Source organism: Leiobunum rupestre, chromosome 7 (genome assembly GCF_980474605.1).
Source record: "Leiobunum rupestre chromosome 7, qqLeiRupe1.1.hap1, whole genome shotgun sequence".
Lineage (NCBI taxonomy): Eukaryota > Metazoa > Arthropoda > Arachnida > Opiliones > Sclerosomatidae > Leiobunum > Leiobunum rupestre.
Genome location: NC_143390.1, coordinates 43870220 through 43889419, shown reverse-complemented (window position 1 = coordinate 43889419; position 19200 = coordinate 43870220). Strand labels below are relative to the sequence as shown.

Here is a 19200-nt window from a genome sequence, read left to right as displayed (position 1 = left end):
AAACCGTCCATAGCGTTTGCTCGTTTTAGTATCGGGCCGCTAAAGGCAACCTAATTTTTATTCATAGGTTGCTACATATGAGTATTGAAAATTAAAGACTGAGTTCTTATTATACATTAATTTCAGATGGGCAGGAAGAAAATGTTTGAAAATATTTCTGCAATAAAGCAAAATGGGAGCAGACGAAAACATGAAGTAGGCACGCTCCAAAATTTTAAATTTTTTTCGCGAATATTTTAAGCCACACCTTTTGAAATCGACCTATGGGACGGGGGTTTCGTTGAGAATCACGGGCGATAGAGCCCCTTACGCCATCTATTTACTATTTACAGCTCTAATAATATGTTTAGAGATTGTAGAAATTGTATTATTTATTGTATCATTTGAATAAGTTTATTTATATTCCGAAAAAAAATTATTTTATATTGTTACGTTGCTCTTAATTGTCGTTTACTGTTTTTAAACGTATTGTCAATGTTTATAATTGTCACGTAGGCCACTGAATATAATTATTTAAAGATAGAAGAAAACGGTTATATGGTTAAAGCGAATTAAATATTTATATTTTAAATGTAACTGATTATTGATTATAACGTAACTGAAGAGTATTCGAAGTTGTTATTGAGTCTTTAAAGTTTTAAAACTAATATTTTAGCCGGTGCTAATTAATTTCGTACTGTAGCGCCTCCTTGAGGAAAAGATGATTTTATTCCTTGACTTGCGCAGTAGTATGGTTGCAAATGGCGGATTATGTTATTGTTTCATGGCGCACGTCAGTAGAAATGTATTATGCTTGAAAAAATATCACTTCCAGGTTAGTTTTGTAATTTCTTGATTAAAATAGCAATATTAGAGTTTCATATTCTACAGAAAAGTTTAGTTTTAAAATTTAGTTGTTTAGGATTCCAAAAATATCCTCGATCTTTCCTAAGACTCGCTCTGGGAAAGTCTTAATAGATTCAATGCATACGGCTTTGAGGCATCGAGTCGTCGGTCGTCCTCGAAACCGTAGCCCATAAAACGAAGCCTTGGCTTTGTTATTTACTTTAATTTTAAATATTATTCCGTCACTTCTCCTCCCAGAAATGTCTAAAAATTAAACTTACGCATTTTTCTCCTCTATAAACCCACTCCTACTTTCAAACGCAGATTGCCTAAAGCCCGAGAAAATAAATATTTAGCGTAGTTCCTCCCCTAGGCCTATCTAGTTATATCTAAGCCTAATCTTCGGTCGAAATTGATCATTGACCGAGGCCTTTACTCCTTAATCTAAAATTAATGGTTTTCTACATTAATTTGGGTTTTATTGTTTAACAATTAGTTTTGAGAGTCGTATAAATAATATGCAATAACGTAAATGTTTCGTACTAATGTTATATGTCCTGACTAGTATAATTATCTTTTACAAAGGGCTAAGGTTTTCTCCCTGGGGCATACTTATTCACTGGCTTCCTTCTCAAATATAGAAATTGCACTCAATTTCTTGTCTACCTATAAGTTTAAGAATTTTAACCTAAACAGAGAATTATGATGACATAATTTACATAATGAGTTTTAATTTGTATTCAATTCCATTCACATGTAATTTTATAAGCCCAAAGTACTATAATATAGGCTATTCAATTTTGTTGGTACATATTTCTTTTTAGATATTACATTTACGTTTTTTTAGCTCTGTTCATGTTTTATTTGTTGACCACTTTTCCAATTTGAATGATTTTTGTTGTAGTTTTATTTAGACTTTTTTTCATTTTATATTAAAGATATGGAAGACGACGATGACTCCTTAACAACAACAGTTTTAACCTGTGAAGGAGATATTCGTGATCCTGCTTTTCCTAAACGCTTGCAGAGTCTTGTCTGTAAGCTTCAGAGTCTCATATCAAAAGGTATATTAAATGTGTAGCTAGAAAATACTTTTTGATATTAGAAAGCTTAATAGTATTTTTTATTATATATAAATTACAGCTGAGAAGCCTCTGAGGGTAAGGAAAGTAGAACCATGGAACAGTGTTCGAGTAACATTCAGTATTCCAAAAGAAGCCGCAGCTCGGTTACGTCAATTGGCCGAACAAGGTGACCAAGCCCTCCGGCAGCTTGGAATTTTATCTGTGCAAACTGAGGGGGACCGGGTAAGATATTGTTTTTTCATTATTTTTGCAACCTTTTTTCTATTTAATTAAATTTTTTGATTATTAATTATTGTGATTTCAGATAATATCTTTAACCTTGGCTGGCCAATATGGTGAAACTAGAGAGATTGTGTTGAGCAAAGCAGATGAAAATACTCAAGCTGCAGAAGCTGGCTCATCATCAACTTCCAGTGCCAATCAACCGTGTGATCTCTTGGTCTCTGATAGTCAGCCAGGTCCAAGCAATGCCGAGGCCAGAACAAAGAATATTGTGCAATATCTGAGTCAACAAGGTAGCAGTCCTATGCCACCAGTGGCTGCCGCAGCTGCCTCTTCAGTTTCTGCTATCTCTTTGGAAGATGGAGGTAATTCTTTGGACCACCGGCTGTCATTACCATCTGAGGCCTCTACTTCACAAGTACCGAAAAGAAGGATATCTTCTCCAGCCGCGCTTCCGGTGTCAAGGGATATCGGATTTCGTTCCCCAAATGTGGTGGCGCCGGCGAGTTCGGATTTGCCATTCTTGGCTGCGAGTTCTGCCGGGACTGTTATTTCAAAGGCAAACCGGCTTTTAGTCAGTAACCCTGGAAGGCCTCAATCAAATTTTGGGCCTTTTCCATTTGCAAGTATGACTCATGCAATGAATACGAAGCATAGCAGTAATAATAGCGGTGCTAACTGCAATGCTAGTAACATAAGTGGTGGTGTGACTTTGCATTCTACGACCGTTTTGCACCCGAATTTGGTTGCAACTACTACATCAACGACTGTAGGTGGTGTATCTTTAAACTTTTCATCGCCTCAGTATTCCCACTTTACCGTGACTAGTTCGGTAAACAGCCCGGTTGTTCAAACACCCCTATCATCACCAAATGTTTCACTCGCCGCTTCTCCACAGACACTGAATCAAGCGTTTGACCATTCTTTGCCTTCGCCTTCTTCAACATCTCCACAAACGTCAGCATCCCCAGTTCAAATACCCAACTCTGCGGCAGTTTTGAGTAACCTAGTTTCTAGAATAACGACTGCGGCAGCGTCGATTGTCACTAGTTCATCCCCGTCCATTAGAGCGAACATTGCACTGTCAAGTCCCCTTCTAGTTAATTTATTACAGAGCGACGCTCAAGGGACTGGAAGCTCTCATCGTCAAACGCCAACGAAAATGCTGCCTCCTCCTGCGCCAGATGATAATGGCCAATCTCAGAAGAAGAAGAGGAAACCTCGTCGGCCCAAAGACAAACCGGGTGGTGTGATTATATCGGAAGAAATGGGTATTGGGCAACCTTCCGTATATCTTCCCACTGGAGGGAATTCTCCATTCCCGTTACAAACAAACAAGCCCCCGTCCAGTTCTTTCGTTTCAAAAACTCAGTCTTCTAACGATTTTGAGACTACAAAAGCAGCCTCTCAACATCATCAAACTGGTTTGTCCACCACGCACCGCAATATACCTCAAGTCCCTGTAATCCACCCTCAAGCTCAGGGCCAACCGCAGGTAGACATGGCAAATGCTCAGTTGTCACGTTACCCGGTAGGATCACCCCCAATGGTTCGACAACTTCAACATCCAACTTCCCAAATAACCACACACGCGCATGCGTCTATTACTTTCGCTGCCAACGCACAAAGCAGCCTGGCTGCGAGATTGGCATCTAGTCTGCTAAAAGACACTGATAGCGTTGTTCATAGAAAGCCCATGGTCTTGAGTCATCTGGATAGTCTAACTTCACCAGTTTCACCGGCATCCGCTGATAATAAAACAAAACATCTTATTAACCCTTTTACTGGGCATTTAGAACCAATGCCTAGCGATGAAGAGGAAGAATCTGCAGACTCATTACATTATCCAGAGGTGGAAACTGAAACATCAGAAAATGGACAATCTGAACGTAGCCTTTCTGACAGTAAAGATACGTGTCTTAATGTCTTTTCCGATACCGATTCTGGCATTAGTAAATCCAACACGGACATTTCTCAATCTTCAACCGAATTCTTACCCTCTGAAATGGTTAAAGAAAGTAATGCGGATGTCACTACTGTCAGTGATCATTTAACAAACTCTGATATTGACGTGTCAAATTCAGTAACGCAATCTAGTGTCACAATTGGTAGTAGCACCCAGAGTACGTCTACGACCACAATAAATGCGTCTCCTTCTCCAGCAACGGCTGTATCTGTGTCTAGTACGTGTTCAACTCAGGGTGAACTTAAACTACGTCTGAAACTTGATCCAAGGACAATTAAAGATTCTAAAGATCTCGATGTTAAAGAGAAAAGAAATAAGACAATGGGGGAGCCAATGTCAATGGGTAGTAGCGGTAAAATGGAAAGTTCATTCGTTAGTCCCATTCTCAGTGCCAGGAAGAATCATGGAATTGAGCCCAAAGTTCCACCATTACACATCTCACTGAGAGGTCCAAATGCGGCGGTGGTTGTAAGTCCTAGAAAAGAAGCCTCTATGTCTGGCATCTCTGAACCACCCAACCATCTTGCTGATAATTTCAAGGGTGATCAAAAGAAAATTCGCTCTTCAAAGCTATTTAAAGGGGTTTCGAATGAATATTCTAGTAGTCAGAAAGATGATGTTAACAGAAAGTTGACGTTTTCAAAGAGCGAGTCTATCAGAGAGTACCGAAAAGCAAAACTCTATGGCGCTACGCTGAATGATAGGATAAGAGAGCAAAAACTTCTATCGGGAGGATCCATGGTACAAACGACAGATGGCGGTAAAAGCACTCATACAGTCACATCGAGTAACGCGATAGATTTACAAGCCTTTCGCGTGTCAACTACTACCGTTAATTCAAACCCTGTGGACAATAATAACAAATCTTCCATTGCCTCAGTGACTGATATGTCGAAAGACTTTATAGGCAATGAAGAATTACTAGAAAAAAGAGCTTCAGTCGATAGAGTTACTCCCTGCGCTTATCCTGAATTAAGGACAGTAAACCATATTGTACCCACATCGATTAGGAAATCTCCCACCCCTATTCCTCTACCTATTCCCCAAAATTTAAAGAATATTCAAACAATCTCTACTGTGGAGTGCTCCTCTTCAGATGCTAAAAGAGTTCCTGGGGGTAGCAAAGGACCTATACCTAAGTTACCTCCGCCAATCTGTTTGCCTGTTTTGTCCAAGGAGCATGAAGGTATTATATTTGAAAAGAATTCAAAATGTATAAATTTATGCCGCCAAAAATTCATCTAAAACCAGCATTAACAAGCACTATGTTACCTGAAGTTATTTAATTCTCATCAAATTTTCAAATTAATTCTTTTTCCCAAGGTGTAGGTTAAAGCTAAAGTTCTATTTGAGCATTTTCTGTGCGTAATTGAGTCTTATTTACTTGCATTTGAAACCTTATAATAACATATTTTCACATGCAAACTAAAATTTTAAAGCGATCAATTCGTTCCTTCAACATATGGAAAGTTTTGTGTCTCACAAAAACAATATATATAAAGTTTTTTAGTTTAAATAATGATTTATAGATTCCTTAAATTCTAAGGAAAAATAATCAAATAAAGCTGGTTTTAGTTTTTGTCAATAGATTTATGCCCGGTAATTATTTAAACTTTTTAAAGAAAAAGTTAGAATCAGCATCAATTTTAAAAAAATAATCATATTTTTATATTGGAAATTCTTATTGGTTAATGGTCATGTCCTAAAAAATTAAGCTTCCATTTTTGCTTCTTTTAATTTAATTTCATTATAATATTATGTTTATATTTAAAATAATATAATATAATTTTTTCAATAAATTATATTTGTTCTTTTTGTAGGTGAGGATTTGGACAATGAGCAATCTTCAAAATCCCACCTACCTCAATCTTTAGGTCTTAGCCAATTAAAAGACGATACTAAGAGGCCATTATCTTCTGAAACTATAAAGGAGACTAAACCCAATATCCCATCAACAACCAACACAGTGTCATCATCCTTGCTTGAATTGCCTCCAGAGCCTAGTCATTCGCTTCAGCTACCATCGAGCATGTTGAGAAAAGTAGAAATTCAAGAAACTCTTCCGGATGAGCTATTCGATGACTCTGAGAAAGAGACCAGCCGATCTTGTTCTCCAGAAGTGAAAGAAGCCCTTCTTGAAGAGGGCAACAATGTGGGTAATATTATTCAAAAACTGGAACCTCATGGAAATGGTGTGGAAAACGGCGCAAGTCCCAGTGAAACAATTTCTGACGGAGAAGCCAGCAAAGTGGACTCTAAGGATGCTAAAAATGCGGCAAAAGAGGCTAAAGTTTCTTTACCAGGGCCTGAAAAAACGCAATCAGTCATTTCAACTTCGCAATTATTCACTTCTAGGAAGGAAGATGCAAAATCTTCTATTCTGGACACAAAAAATATTAATCACATGCAAAGTACAACAAGCTACGTGGTTTGTGAAAGCCGCGAAGTATCATTACCTGAGCGTTGTGATGGACCTGTTACGAAGAATCTTGATTCTTCCATTCACGAAAGGGAAGTTAGTGTATATGACAATCGCCCCTCTGATACTGTGTGCCTTGTAAACTTTAAAAGAGATAATTCATCCCCGTTTCAAACTAAGCTTGTTGGTATTGACCCTGTACCTTTAAAACAATGCGTTTCCCGAGTCCTAGAAGTGCCTTTGGTTCCAGTCACGACGGGTATAAGTGTAACGTCATCAACATCAACTGCGATTGGCTCTCCGGAGAGCATGCCCATTCCTTCCCTCATTAACTTTGACAAAGATATTTCGAATGAAATGTTAACTTTAAGTAATACAAACAATTCGCTGCCTGTAGAATCTACAAGTCCCGCATCTTATCCGACTAAAATATTTGCCATTGGGAGTAAAGTAATTAACATTAAATCATCGGCTTTAGCTTCTACGAGTAATGAGGTACCGCAGTGCGTGTATTTTAATCATAGCTTGACACGCGATAGCAAAATAGACTCTGGGTTAGAAAGGCAATTGTGTCCGACAGAAAATAAAAATGCAAAAGAAACTAAAGATAGTAAAGTCACAGAAAACGGGTTTAGTGAAGAGTCTAGCATTGATTCTTTGGATGACTTTTGGTCTCAGAACAAACCATTTCGCAATAACATTACTCATAAGTTGAAGAAAGACGAATTAAAAAACCCTCAACCTGATCAAGACCAAGTGAAAAATTTATCACGGGATACAGCAGTTACTAACCCAAAATGTGTTACCAAAATGGAAAATGCAATTCTGGATGTTTCTGTATCCAATTCAAGTAACATTCTATCAAAGACAGTTGTTGTTAATGAACCGAAAGAAGATACCATTCCCTGTAAAAGTGGGTTTCTTTTTATCTATATTTAATATTTTTCATCTTAATAGTCTGAAAACTAATGATTTTTATAGCTTTATTTCTATATCTGATTAAAATAAATTTAAATGCCACTTTAATTACACAGTAAAAATTTTATTTTTCCTTATATTATAAAAGCTGCGTGAATAGTTTTGCCGCTCCTAAAATTTTCATGGTAGAGTTAGAAACTAGCTGATGATGGATCTACTAGAGAGGGCAAGACTAGTTGTTAAGCAATATTTTATGTAGTGTTTTTAATTTATAGTTTAAATTGCATTATTAGAGTATCTTTTAAATTTATTTATTTTTAATGACTTAGGAGCTGGTTTAATAATACATATTTTGTCTGATAATAATTTTAAATATTTTTAGAAATTCCTTTGGATCCTGAAAATAAATTGGCGAAGGATGACAGGAATCCAGTTTCGAATGTGAAAAAGGAGATAGAAACTGCTTCTTTTGTGAAACAAATTGATAACCCAGAAAACAAGAGCGATATAAATGCTTTGAAGGAACCTTGCGTATCATTGGCAAACTCTTTACTTTCCTCAAATTTGTGCAATATAAAAACTGAAAATAGTAAAGTGAGCAGTGTCTCTTATTCCGTTGTTCCGTCTGTGGCCACCTCTATACCTTATGCAATTACTGAAGCCAAGTCTTCCATGATTTCGGTGGCCCCAAGTTTGACTGTCTCTTCTGGTTCTGCCATAACCGTAAATGGCTGTGCTCAAGACATTTCGAGTGTATCTCTTCAAAATTCTACCGAAAACAAAGGAGGGACGGATGTGCCAGAAACGCAGGGAGCTTTTCAGACTAAACTTATTTCAGTTTTACCTAAATCTGAAGGAATTACTGTCACTAGCATTACTACAGCCTCAACATCTCAAACATCCATTACGACAATGAATAATCCTGTCTTAAATCCTTCGCTAAACACCCTTTTGGCTTGTAATAGAGGGGTTTTCAGTTGCGGTGAACAGGGAAAAGTTACGCTGATATTCAAGAGCGCTTCTGGCTCAGGGCATCCTCATTCCTTGCTTTCGTCAAATGCCCCGGCTGGAAGTATGATGGTCCCTTTAAAGCAATCGGCTAAATCAGTCCCAATCAAATTAGTGGCATTACCTTCATCCTGCTCGCCCGCTTTCTCTGGTCGTTCAAGCAGTTCTACCTTGTTTGAAATTATTGGGCAATCATCTCAGTCATCTCACGGGCTACTACCAGGTTCAGGCTCACCATCAGCGTCATCATCCACTTCAACGGGAAGCGTTTCCAGCTCACCAACTCCGGTTCGGTTGGTCGTATCCAAAGTAAAAAGCACCAACTCACCCACTACAATATCTCAAACAAGTCCTAGAACAACGACAGTTGTGGTAAAATCGGTAGTCATGACAGGCGCTTCGTCAACTTTAAAAATTGTTCCTACTCTCGGTCCAACCAGTAGCGTGATTGGAAGTAAACCAGTTGAAGAAGTTGGTCCTTCAACAAACCAGCCTGAAAATGTAGAGGAACAAAACGTTTTAATAGGAGGAAGTGGTACCAATGCAACTGCTGAAGAAACTGGGAAGGTAGAGAGTAGTACCTCTTCCACCCAAGTTTTATTAGATTCGTTGAAGAAAGAGAAAGTCACGGATAAGATATTACCGGAGAAAGTTATGGAAATCAGGGATCACCCTGATAACAAAATTTTCCCTAATATTAGTCAATTAGGTGAAAAAACAAGTGAAAAGAAGGTTGATATACCGCAGACTGTTACATTGAATAATTCTCAGAATCTGACTGAACCTTTGGGCATTCAAGAAATAAAAATTGAAGAGCATAATAGTGGTGAATTAGTTAAAATAGAAAAAGATTATATAGACGAATCCTCTAAGAAAGATACTTTTATTGTAGATTTGAAAGGTGAGAAAGAAGTTTCTCAGACTGCAGATCCAACTGTTAAAGTGGAAGAAATTGATTTAGAGGTTATAGAGGAAAAAATTTGTAGCGCTACCACTTCAAATGCCTCCTCAGACACTGTCTCCGAAGCACCACCTCTTTCCCCAGAAACTGTCCGTCCAAGGAATAGTTCACCGTCGGAACTCTCCAACAACCCCGCAGTCTCAACTGGGGATGAATCTACCACGGCTCAATCTGATGAACAGTCTCCCCCTGAGGTGGTTGTCATTGATGATGATGATGATGATGACGATGAAGATATGAAACCTGTAACTAAATTGACCGAAGATGTAAAAGGATCAGTCACATTCTCAAAACCCTTAAAAAGGAAATGCTCAGAAAATGCGGCTGAACTCATAAAAGCTTGCATGGGAGTGGAAGACAGCCCAAAAAGAACCATAACTAACAGGGTCAAAGAAGATCAAATCCCTATGAGCGACAGAAATAATAAATTTTTAGAGAAAGATGGAGAAAAAATTAACTGGGTCAAAAAGAGACAAGAAGAAATGTATAGAAAAGGAAAGACGAAAGGTATTTCTTAATTTGTTTTAGCCTTTAAAAAGGTCAAGTGCCAATTTTAAACCCCCTCTTTTTACAATTTCATTAATTAGGAAATGAGTCCTCCAGTGAAGATGAGATTTCTCTAAGCGAATTAGTAAACAAGTCAAGAGCTAAATTAAGCGGTGCCCATACTCCCGCTGAAGAGGATAAGACTTTTATACGCACCCGAAATTCTCGAAATGTGGTTCAAAAGCAACAACTCACAAATAAGGATGATTCCGATGAGGTATCGGATAGTGGAGTTGGTACAAGGAAGTGGAAAAGAAAAACTACCTTAAGTGAAAGTAGAACGAAGGTGAGCGTCATCAGAAAACCTGTCTTTCGAGATGGAAGAAGAGTGCGAAGCGTTACTGAAAGTGATAAAACTGGAGAAAAAGTAAAAAAGTACCAAGGTAGTGGATTGTTTAGTTACAAAATTATCTTTTAAACATGAATGATTGATGTTGTTTTATTTGTAGTGAGATCTACATCACGGGGGGCCAGTCAAGCGAAAGACAGTGATAGCACCTCACCTTCAGTGGCTGGCTCACCCAGTATTCCAACTGCCTTCTCTCCTATACCTGCCCAAGGTAAAGAGGAAAGCTCGTTCGAACTACCTCAACCGGCTAAACGAAAAACGCGTTCTGGTGGCTCGACAGGTAAATTAAAAGATATTATTTACAGGGTTGCCACACGTCAGGGAATTTAAAAATGGGCCTAAAAAGTCAGGGAAAGGTTAGGGAATTTTAAAGATATTTTTAAACATCAGGGAAAAGCAGGGAATTCAATATTCTTACTTTTTGAAGGTAATTTTACTCTAGACAAATTCTATGATTATCATTTATTTCCTGGAAAGTTTGGATAATTTTTTCAACATTGCAATAACCTTTTTACATAAATATAAGTCCATTTAAATTTATTAACTTCTAATAAAATTATAATATAACAGGGTTGCCACGGTACCTAGAAAACCTGTAATTTCTGGAAAAGTCCGGAAATTTGAATATAATAATAATAATAATAATAAAAGCTTTTTATTCAGATATCCTTTTCAGTTACACTGCTTTACAAAAGGGTCTGACACGTTAAATTAATTTAATATTAGTTAATTTAAATCATTATTTGACCAATAATCCAAGACACTTCTTTTAAATATTTTTAAATTTCCACAATTCTTAATTTCATTCGGTAAAGAATGCCAGAGTTTAATCCCATTTTCTTTGATACTTTTACTATTCAAAGTTATTGCCACTACCCCGCGTATTATAATTATGAACTGTGTTACCCTTTGGGAACAATATCAATATATAGTCTGGGTGACTATTGTTATGAACTTTATACATAAATTGCAATAATGCTAGAAAGTATATCCTCTCTAAAGGCAGCAAATTTTAAGTCTCTGTACCAATATAGGGGCAGAACCTTGTCACTTTATTTACAAACCGAGCTCCATAATGATAGATTGAATTGAGTTTTTTATTTGTTTTAAACTAGTTGAAAAGTAGAAAATTATGTAGTTATAATATTTTCGGGGAATTTTAAAAATTAGTCTAAAAATCAGGGAAATTAATTTTGATTGCCAGTAGGAAACTTTTACTAAAATATAAGATAAAAATACAAAATCTTGGCACAAAATAAGTCAGGGAAAACCTCCGGAGATGGTCAGGGAAAACCTGGAAAAGTCAGAATTTGATAGTTAAAAAACTGTGGCAACCCTGTGTAAAATAAAAATTTTGGCCTTATAAAGTAGGGGAAAATCTCTTAAATTGGTCAGGGAATTTGAATGTGAAAATTTTGTAACAACCCTAAATTTTTATTGGTATACATAATTAGGATAAATTTAGTTTAAATGTGGAATAATTTAGTTGAAAACGTTGTTTCAAACTGTTGACGTAAATTTTTTAATTGAGTACCTATTTCCAACCCTAATTTGTTTTTAAATTTTTGTGAGAGTCATAAAGTTATCATACTAATAGTGAATCCTATTTTACAGACCAATGCGAAAGTGTTTTAACAATACCACCACCTACAAAACGTAGACGGATATCCAAAGACAGCCATAGGTAGCGCAAGATATTGCTACACTGCGTTCTGATTATAAGACTTCAGGGTCGAGATCAGCATTTAGGGCCATAAGAGCGGGAAATTGCAGTCTGTGGTGTCAAAATAGCCAAAAACCTAATGAGAGGTGATATGCCAAGATTTCCGCTCGTAAAATGCCCTCTTCAGAAAGAAACTAATTTTGAGCAAAGGAAAAATAGTCAAAAAAACACAAACTAGGCCTGGAATTGGCGTGTTTTTTTTAAATCTAGGAATAAATATTTCCTTTTTCTCTTCTTGATACTTTGTAAATAGTAAACGTTATAAAATTAAAATGCCAGAATAAATTTTTAAAAAGAGGAGTTTCTTGACCGGGACAATTTTTCGGTTACTCCTCGTAATTTTCTCCCTCTCCTTCTATGACCACTAGTGTCATCTTTTTTATTCGTATAATGAAGTCTTGAAGAGTTCTACAGATTTTTGCGAGTGAATTTTATTTCGTTCCTTTTTCTCTTTGCCCCTATCCTCCTACCCAGCTCTTTTTCTGGAGGAACTTTTGGAGATAGTCAGAAAATGTTTCCGATAACCCGTATAAAAAAAAGTGCGTGCGTGATCATTTTCAAATAATAGAGTAAAAAAACTGCATTTATTTTTGTCCGAAATGCAATGAAAAATCCTGTCTTTATAATATAATGCGCGTAAATGACATAGATTTTTTCGTGCGTGTTTTTTGCCTACAGATAAATTGCTCACTATACTTCCAGTTTTTTTTGTTTTTGTAAATGCCACTTTTAAGATGTAAGTAAGAGATAAACTTTTGAAAAAAAATGAATTTTTTTAGTAAATAAGCTTAGTTTAAAAGAGATTCTATTTCACTGTTAAAGAGACAACACAATTCTAATGAAAAAATATGGTATTATTCATAAAATAGTCTCTTTTTAAAAAAATGCGCCCCTTAAGATAAATTTTCCTCCCACCCCTTAAGAGATAAAATTGTACAGTCCCTTGTTTTTATATAACTGTAATAAGATGCAAAGTTTGTAAATATATAACGCTTTCTTACTTCAAAGTCGAGTTAAAAAAGACATTTTACCTAAAGTGAACCTCAAAATAAAGATTTTATCAAAAAATCTAGATGGGGTGATATTGAAATAAAAACCAAACAAATATATGCAATAGCGTCAAATTCCTCAAAAAAATGATTTCCCCTCATGTAGGAATGTCGTAGCTGAAATCATGTTGCAGATTATAATGAAAAGTGCACAGATTAAGTTTTGCAAAAATGGAAGTGTTTGAATGGACTTCTCTAGTTATTGAGAGAAGAAAAATAAAAAGTAGAACCGTATCTCTCTTAGAATTGGGAGGGACGGTTACCCTACTTGTACACTGTGTGAATATATTTGTATATTTGTGGCAAAAAAAAACTGCATCTTATGTAAAGAAAAATCACTGATTGCAGCTTTTAAATGGTCTGTTGTAAAAAATGAACTTCATACCAAACATTAAACATCTCACAGAATGATTGTTTCGCTTTTCGTAAATCTTAAATTAATTTATATTTATGTTTCAATAAATTTTGTTCTTAGCAAGTGATGGGCGGTTTTTATAATTCTCTATAGCCCCTTACAGAGTCAATTGAGAGTTGAGAGTATATTTTGGAATGGACCAAATTTTTATTTTAGAACTAACATGGTACGATTTATATTAATGTGTAAAGTTGAACCCAAACCCAGTGCTCCCTTTCTCAAGAGCCAAAAATGCCTTAAAAGTCATATTAGCAGTAACTTCGCTAACAAAATTTTTAAACTTAAAATATCTTGTGTCATGTCACTAATTAACAACTTTGTAAAGCAATAGACAATTTTTGTGGTTTAATTAATTTCAAATTAGCATTATTGACTGCAATTATAAAAGTTAGGGGGGTGCATAAAAATATATTTTTTTCCCCTTTGAAACATGCATCTTCGCAGGATCCCGCTAATTTTTCGAAATATGTAAAGTTGAAAGAGCAAGGATAGCGATTTTCTAAACATATTTATTTTATCGATTCTTACGCCCTCTTCCGGCAGTGAGGAATAACATATTAGAAAACATTATTTGGTGGAGGAAGGTATTTAAGGGAATTAAATTTTAGCACAACATTGTGGATGAATCACAAGATTAATATTTGCATTTTAATATAATTTTACACTACTCCGTTATTTTGGGGTTCAAACTCCGGACCACTTTGTAGGTCATTTAAAGGCTCACAGAATCGTTTGAAAAATTCAGGGTTTAATTTTAGATAGATTCTCCCATAGATATAAGATTTCTATGGATTCTCCCCTTCTATTACATGACTAAAGCATATCTTTTCTCTTCCCAAAACATGTAATTAATTATCCCGACCGAGAACTATCACTACTACCCCTATGGTTAGCCATTGATTGATAGCGGTGATAAAGCAGAGTAGCAGATGCTATTAGTTTTTCCTCATCGTTATTCGTAAATTTTACTTTGTAAATAATGATTTTTGCGTATAGCTTGCATTATAATATATTTTTTTGCATTGTTTGCTTATATTTTGATAAGTTTATTTAAGTAAAAAACGTTCTTATGACTTTTTAAATTTGTCTGTAGCAGACACTAAATTATAAGCGCTACCTTGGAGAATCTAGCGCCGTTACGCCACCTAGACTCGTTTCGGTCGCGAATAGCCCCATTCTGAAAATTCAAACTATTTTATGGCCCTTTAAAAGTGGAATAAAAAATGTCGATACAGCCTACAGAATTTGATATTTTATGAAAACCAATCTACAATCTTGAGCATGTTCTTGTTTTCGATTTTAAATGGTCTGTATTGCAGACGACGTTTAACAAAAAAGCGGAGGTACGCAAAACCCATATAAGAGATTTATCTAGGAACCTTGCGCAAAACCGGAGATTTCGTTTCACATAAATTCAAATACAGTAGGGTGGGTGGAGATTTTACCCATATAACCACTACTATATTTGCGGCTGTATCATCGCTGTATCAAACGTTACAAAGAAACAGACAAACTTCGGTGCCACAGAGCCATCTAGAGTCGTTTCGGGAAAATCGTCCCCTGAATTGAAAAATGTACGCAATATTTCCGATTATTTCGGCGGGCATTTTGAAACATTTTTATTTATATATGATCAAAAGTGACATAATTAATTATAACATTAATTAATAGTTAAGTTAGCAGTGCTATATATAATTAATTATGTCACTTTTGATATGGAAAAGAGTAGGCCATAGCAAAGATAATTTAAACTCGTACCCTAGATTCGAATACTGAGAGCTTTCCCATTGACGGTTTTGTTACGAAGCGTTTACCCTTTTCCGGCACGTGACCTCAGAAAAATCGGGCTCCATTGGTTGCGGTAAGGCACAAACCATGGAGCGATTTTTTTTCTGAGTTCCAGCGGGAATTGGGTAAACGCTATCGGCAACGCGCGAGAGAGTGATTTCGAATCTAGGGTACGAGTTTAAATTATCTTTGGCCAAAGCCAAGAACAAAATTATACTTACAATAGGCGCTTAAATAAAACATCTTCCCAGAAATCGCCAAGAAGTAATATTTCCGACAGCCAGGACTCATAAGTTACTATTTATATAGTGCTTGTTGAATTATTAGAAGCTGGAAACTTTTCTCGAAAATAACATCGGTTTTTTGCTAAGCCTTAACATGCCAAAAAAAGTTACCTTTTTAAAAGGAAACACTTGTTTCATACCGTACTGCAAAACTAATACGTTTAGTTCTAAGGAATTAGTTTTCATCTTTTTCCGAACGATAATTTTATACGAAATGAATTAACTCTGCCTCCATGAGAACCCTTAAAATTGCCCGGTAATATAAAAATATTCCGTATAATTTTAATTATTTATACCATAAGAGGATGATAATAATAATAATATTATCTTCTTATAATTAATTTTAGTAACATTATATTTTTTACCTTAAAATATATTATCGAAAATTAACATTAGTATGTTCCTTATACACGGGAGCCGACGCGTTTCTTATCTGACGCAAAATTCTCATGAGGGCAAAAACGCGTCTCCAATTGGCTTAAATATGACTTTTTGGCTAGCCATTCTAACCGTTTAACCAACCGACCGGAAATAGTTCCTTCCCAGATGAATTTGGAGAGGGGAGTAGAAAACGAGTATCTTTTATTGAAGCGTCCATTGTTTTGGGAGAACATAGAAATTAGAGAGAGGAACGGAAAGTATAGGCTCGACAGGACATTAAAATAATCTTCATGTCTCAAAGCTACGCGGTAGGCCCATTTACTTCCGGTTGCGTTCCGGCTTTCTATTGGCTGATTGAGAAAGGAAAATAATTTCATTTTCTACACTCTCATTAGCTGATTCTTATTTCTTAAAGGGCAACGCAAGCTCTGTGGAAAAAAAAAGCAACGTGCTTTTTAACCCCCTACACCCCCATTCGGTACTGGCGAAACCACGCAGAGTTTATCATAAATTTCACACTTTGCATACATATTCACACAAATGCCGGCTCACTTGCGTTGCCCTTTAATCAATGAGCCTGGAATCAGGATTTCGCGGGATGTTGATGAGAGTATTTACATTAATTTAAATTAATTTTATTAGATATTTATTATTATTAAGTAATGGTTTTCGTGAACTTTTGAATGTGTTGAAGGAATCTAAACAGAAAACACATGTATCAAATCTTAGGCCTTAGCGTTTGACGCAAAAAATTATGTACCTTTCTAGCTAGTCTCCATTGCATCCTATTTACACATTTAATTTGTTCCAATCACCGATAAATTATTTATCGTCGATTGGAACCAATTAAAAGTATGATATTAATCGATAATTTCCAATAAAAATTAAATTGTTGGGCTTTAGAATTTTATTAACCAAGCTAGATCTATGCGAAGTTGTAGCAGACAATTTTAGAAATGACCGTGTTACGTCACAAACTTTAACCGGAAAAGTAGGCCTAATCTATTTGAAATCGGAAATGCGACCGACTTTCCGTTCCTCACTCTAACTTCTATGGGGAGAATGACTTTGTTGAAACGTTCTTGCTAGTGGATGTGGCCGGTGTTACGTGGCCAAAGTAACACGTTTAGGTCGGCCATGACATTAAGACGCCCATAGTGATCAATGATATTTTCGCAGTACCGTGTTGTGTTTTGCCTCGTGATCTGCAACTTTTAAAGGTTTTATTGTTGCCGTCAAAATACACCCTTTTAATTAATGGCGGCTCTACATAAGTGAGAACAGCATTATCATGACTGTATTAATTTCAACCATGAATATCGAACTGCCTTAAGCCTGTCGCCTACTCTTAAAATAAAAAGTGGAAGTTGACGCTGCCATTATAGAAGCTCCATGCTGCCATCTAGGAGCAACAAACATAACACCCCACACAAGGAGAAGGCAGCCCGTCAAAAGTCGTGGATTTTCTTTTGTAAGTTTTTCATTGGCTAGACGCTTTAGCGCCTGCTGCCGTCGGAAGGGGAAAATTTGGAAATTGTCTTCTCCCCCGCCCGTAAAACGTTCAGCGTAAAGGCTCAAGACGCTCGTCCAATGAAATTCGTACACAACCCTTCATTATCGTGTTTAAAGGCTAGCTGCGTTCTCCTTGTGTTTGTTGCTCCTAGCTGCCATCAAATTTTAATTTTGATTTTAAATGTTTTCCACATCTGCGTCAAAAACAAATTGACACCGCTACCGGCGATATTTTCCTTTGTCGCACATTGGTAAGAAGTGCTGACACCAAAACACGAAACTGTGAAATTGCGTGCGCATCAATTTGTTTTGATTTTTCGTTTATTTATAATCTTCATTTTTGAACGTAAAGTTAACAAACGGTATCAGAAGAAAATAGGGGAAGTACGTATCTGTAGCTTTGAGCCATAGAAGTCGTCGTGTGACCCACGAAAATGCCTTTTTACGCATAATAAACCAAACTGAAAAAGTAGTTCCACTTTTGTTTTGATTCAACTCGGCTATAAACGACGAAAGCAAATACGCCTTAGCTCAATTAGCAGAGAATGAGAAGGACATTATGTTACAATTGTTCTATTTAAGAAAAATTGATTTTTTAAACGATGTATTCATCCGCGATTTCCCGCCAAACCGTTTTGGCGCGAAAATTCGTGAAAAGTGACGCCTTTCCAAAGCTGACTAGAAGCGTACTTCCCCCTATTTTCTTCTGACGGTATCTATATTATAACAAGTCGGCCCAGGCCGTAATATTAGTTCCACATCGGTGTATTCGGGTGGGCAAACCCATACATTGCCACCCTAAAGACGTCGAAATGGATGTCAACATGAACATGGGCGTCGCGACAACTCACGTCGCCAACGTCGCCGTCAAGGCCGGACGACTCGGGTCGTCGTGAACGGAATGACGATAATAAAATGAAATTAATGTTTTGAATTATAAATTTTTTAAATAAATAATAAAACTTGAAGAAACGACAAAACAATTGTTTTAATATTTGTAATGTTTGTAACTAAACCTAAATAAGAAAAGTGAAACAGAATTTAAAAGTAAATCAATTACAAATATCACGCCCAAAATAGAAAAAGGGGGGCTATTGCGCCCCCTGTTTACCTGACAGAGCTGAAACTTGCACACAGTTTCGAGGTATAGAAGTAATATATGTGTAGTAATTTTTGAAATACAGATGCGGAAGGGTATCGTTCGGCGCGAAAAATGAGACTTGACCCTTGGAGGAAAGAAGGTGTCCAACATGTGGAAGCTATGATGACGAGATTCACGCGTCAGAAAGGTCGCCTTTCGTTGGCTCCACGTGTTTGCGGGGGGTCAGAGGTTTTTTGTCCACTTTTTGTTTCGTTTTGGAGGAAACATCCGGGAATAAAACTCAGCTATAAGCGGGGGCAAATGTGCTTTGGACTGAGTCACAAAGAGGAAATACTTTAATTAGCACCATACTGGCGACGGATTTGTTTTATAGGAAATAGGAAATCAGTTGAAGACGTGTCAGTGCGATGATTTCATCTAGCTCCTTAAATTTTAATACGCATCTTTTTAATTGAACGAAAATACAAATAGGTTAGAATATTAATAATAAATTTATTTATGATTACAGGGCTGATACTGGGTTACTTTTTAACTAAAAGTTACTTTTTTTAAATCGGTTACTAAAAGTTACTATTTGTCTAATTTGGTTACTAAAAGTTACTTTTTTGAAATTTGTTAGGTTATCTCTTCGAAAAAATATTTTACCA

General features: G+C 36.3%; 1 protein-coding gene across 1 annotated transcript; it reads left to right on the top strand.

Annotated features, from left to right (window-relative positions):
- The first annotated feature begins 682 nt into the window (after positions 1 to 682).
- LOC149936405 (uncharacterized) lies at positions 683 to 13482 on the top strand. Its single transcript, XM_090154361.1, has 9 exons — positions 683 to 814; positions 1764 to 1889; positions 1969 to 2132; positions 2215 to 5284; positions 5919 to 7430; positions 7818 to 9911; positions 9992 to 10333; positions 10400 to 10579; positions 11914 to 13482. Exons 1-9 carry the CDS (start codon positions 790 to 792, stop codon positions 11985 to 11987), a joined length of 7587 nt encoding a protein of 2528 aa, XP_090010487.1. The 5' UTR covers positions 683 to 789; the 3' UTR covers positions 11988 to 13482.
- The last annotated feature ends 5718 nt before the right edge of the window (positions 13483 to 19200 follow it).

What these genes read in the sequence shown, in the direction of transcription:
- LOC149936405 (XM_090154361.1), top strand. Translation starts at nt 790, where the DNA reads ATGCTTGAAAAAATATCACTTCCAG. An exon ending in TTTGTCCAAGGAGCATGAAG is followed by an intron (nt 5,285 to 5,918) that starts GTATTATATTTG and finishes TTCTTTTTGTAG; the next exon opens with GTGAGGATTTGGACAATGAG. An exon ending in GCGTTCTGGTGGCTCGACAG is followed by an intron (nt 10,580 to 11,913) that starts GTAAATTAAAAG and finishes CCTATTTTACAG; the next exon opens with ACCAATGCGAAAGTGTTTTA.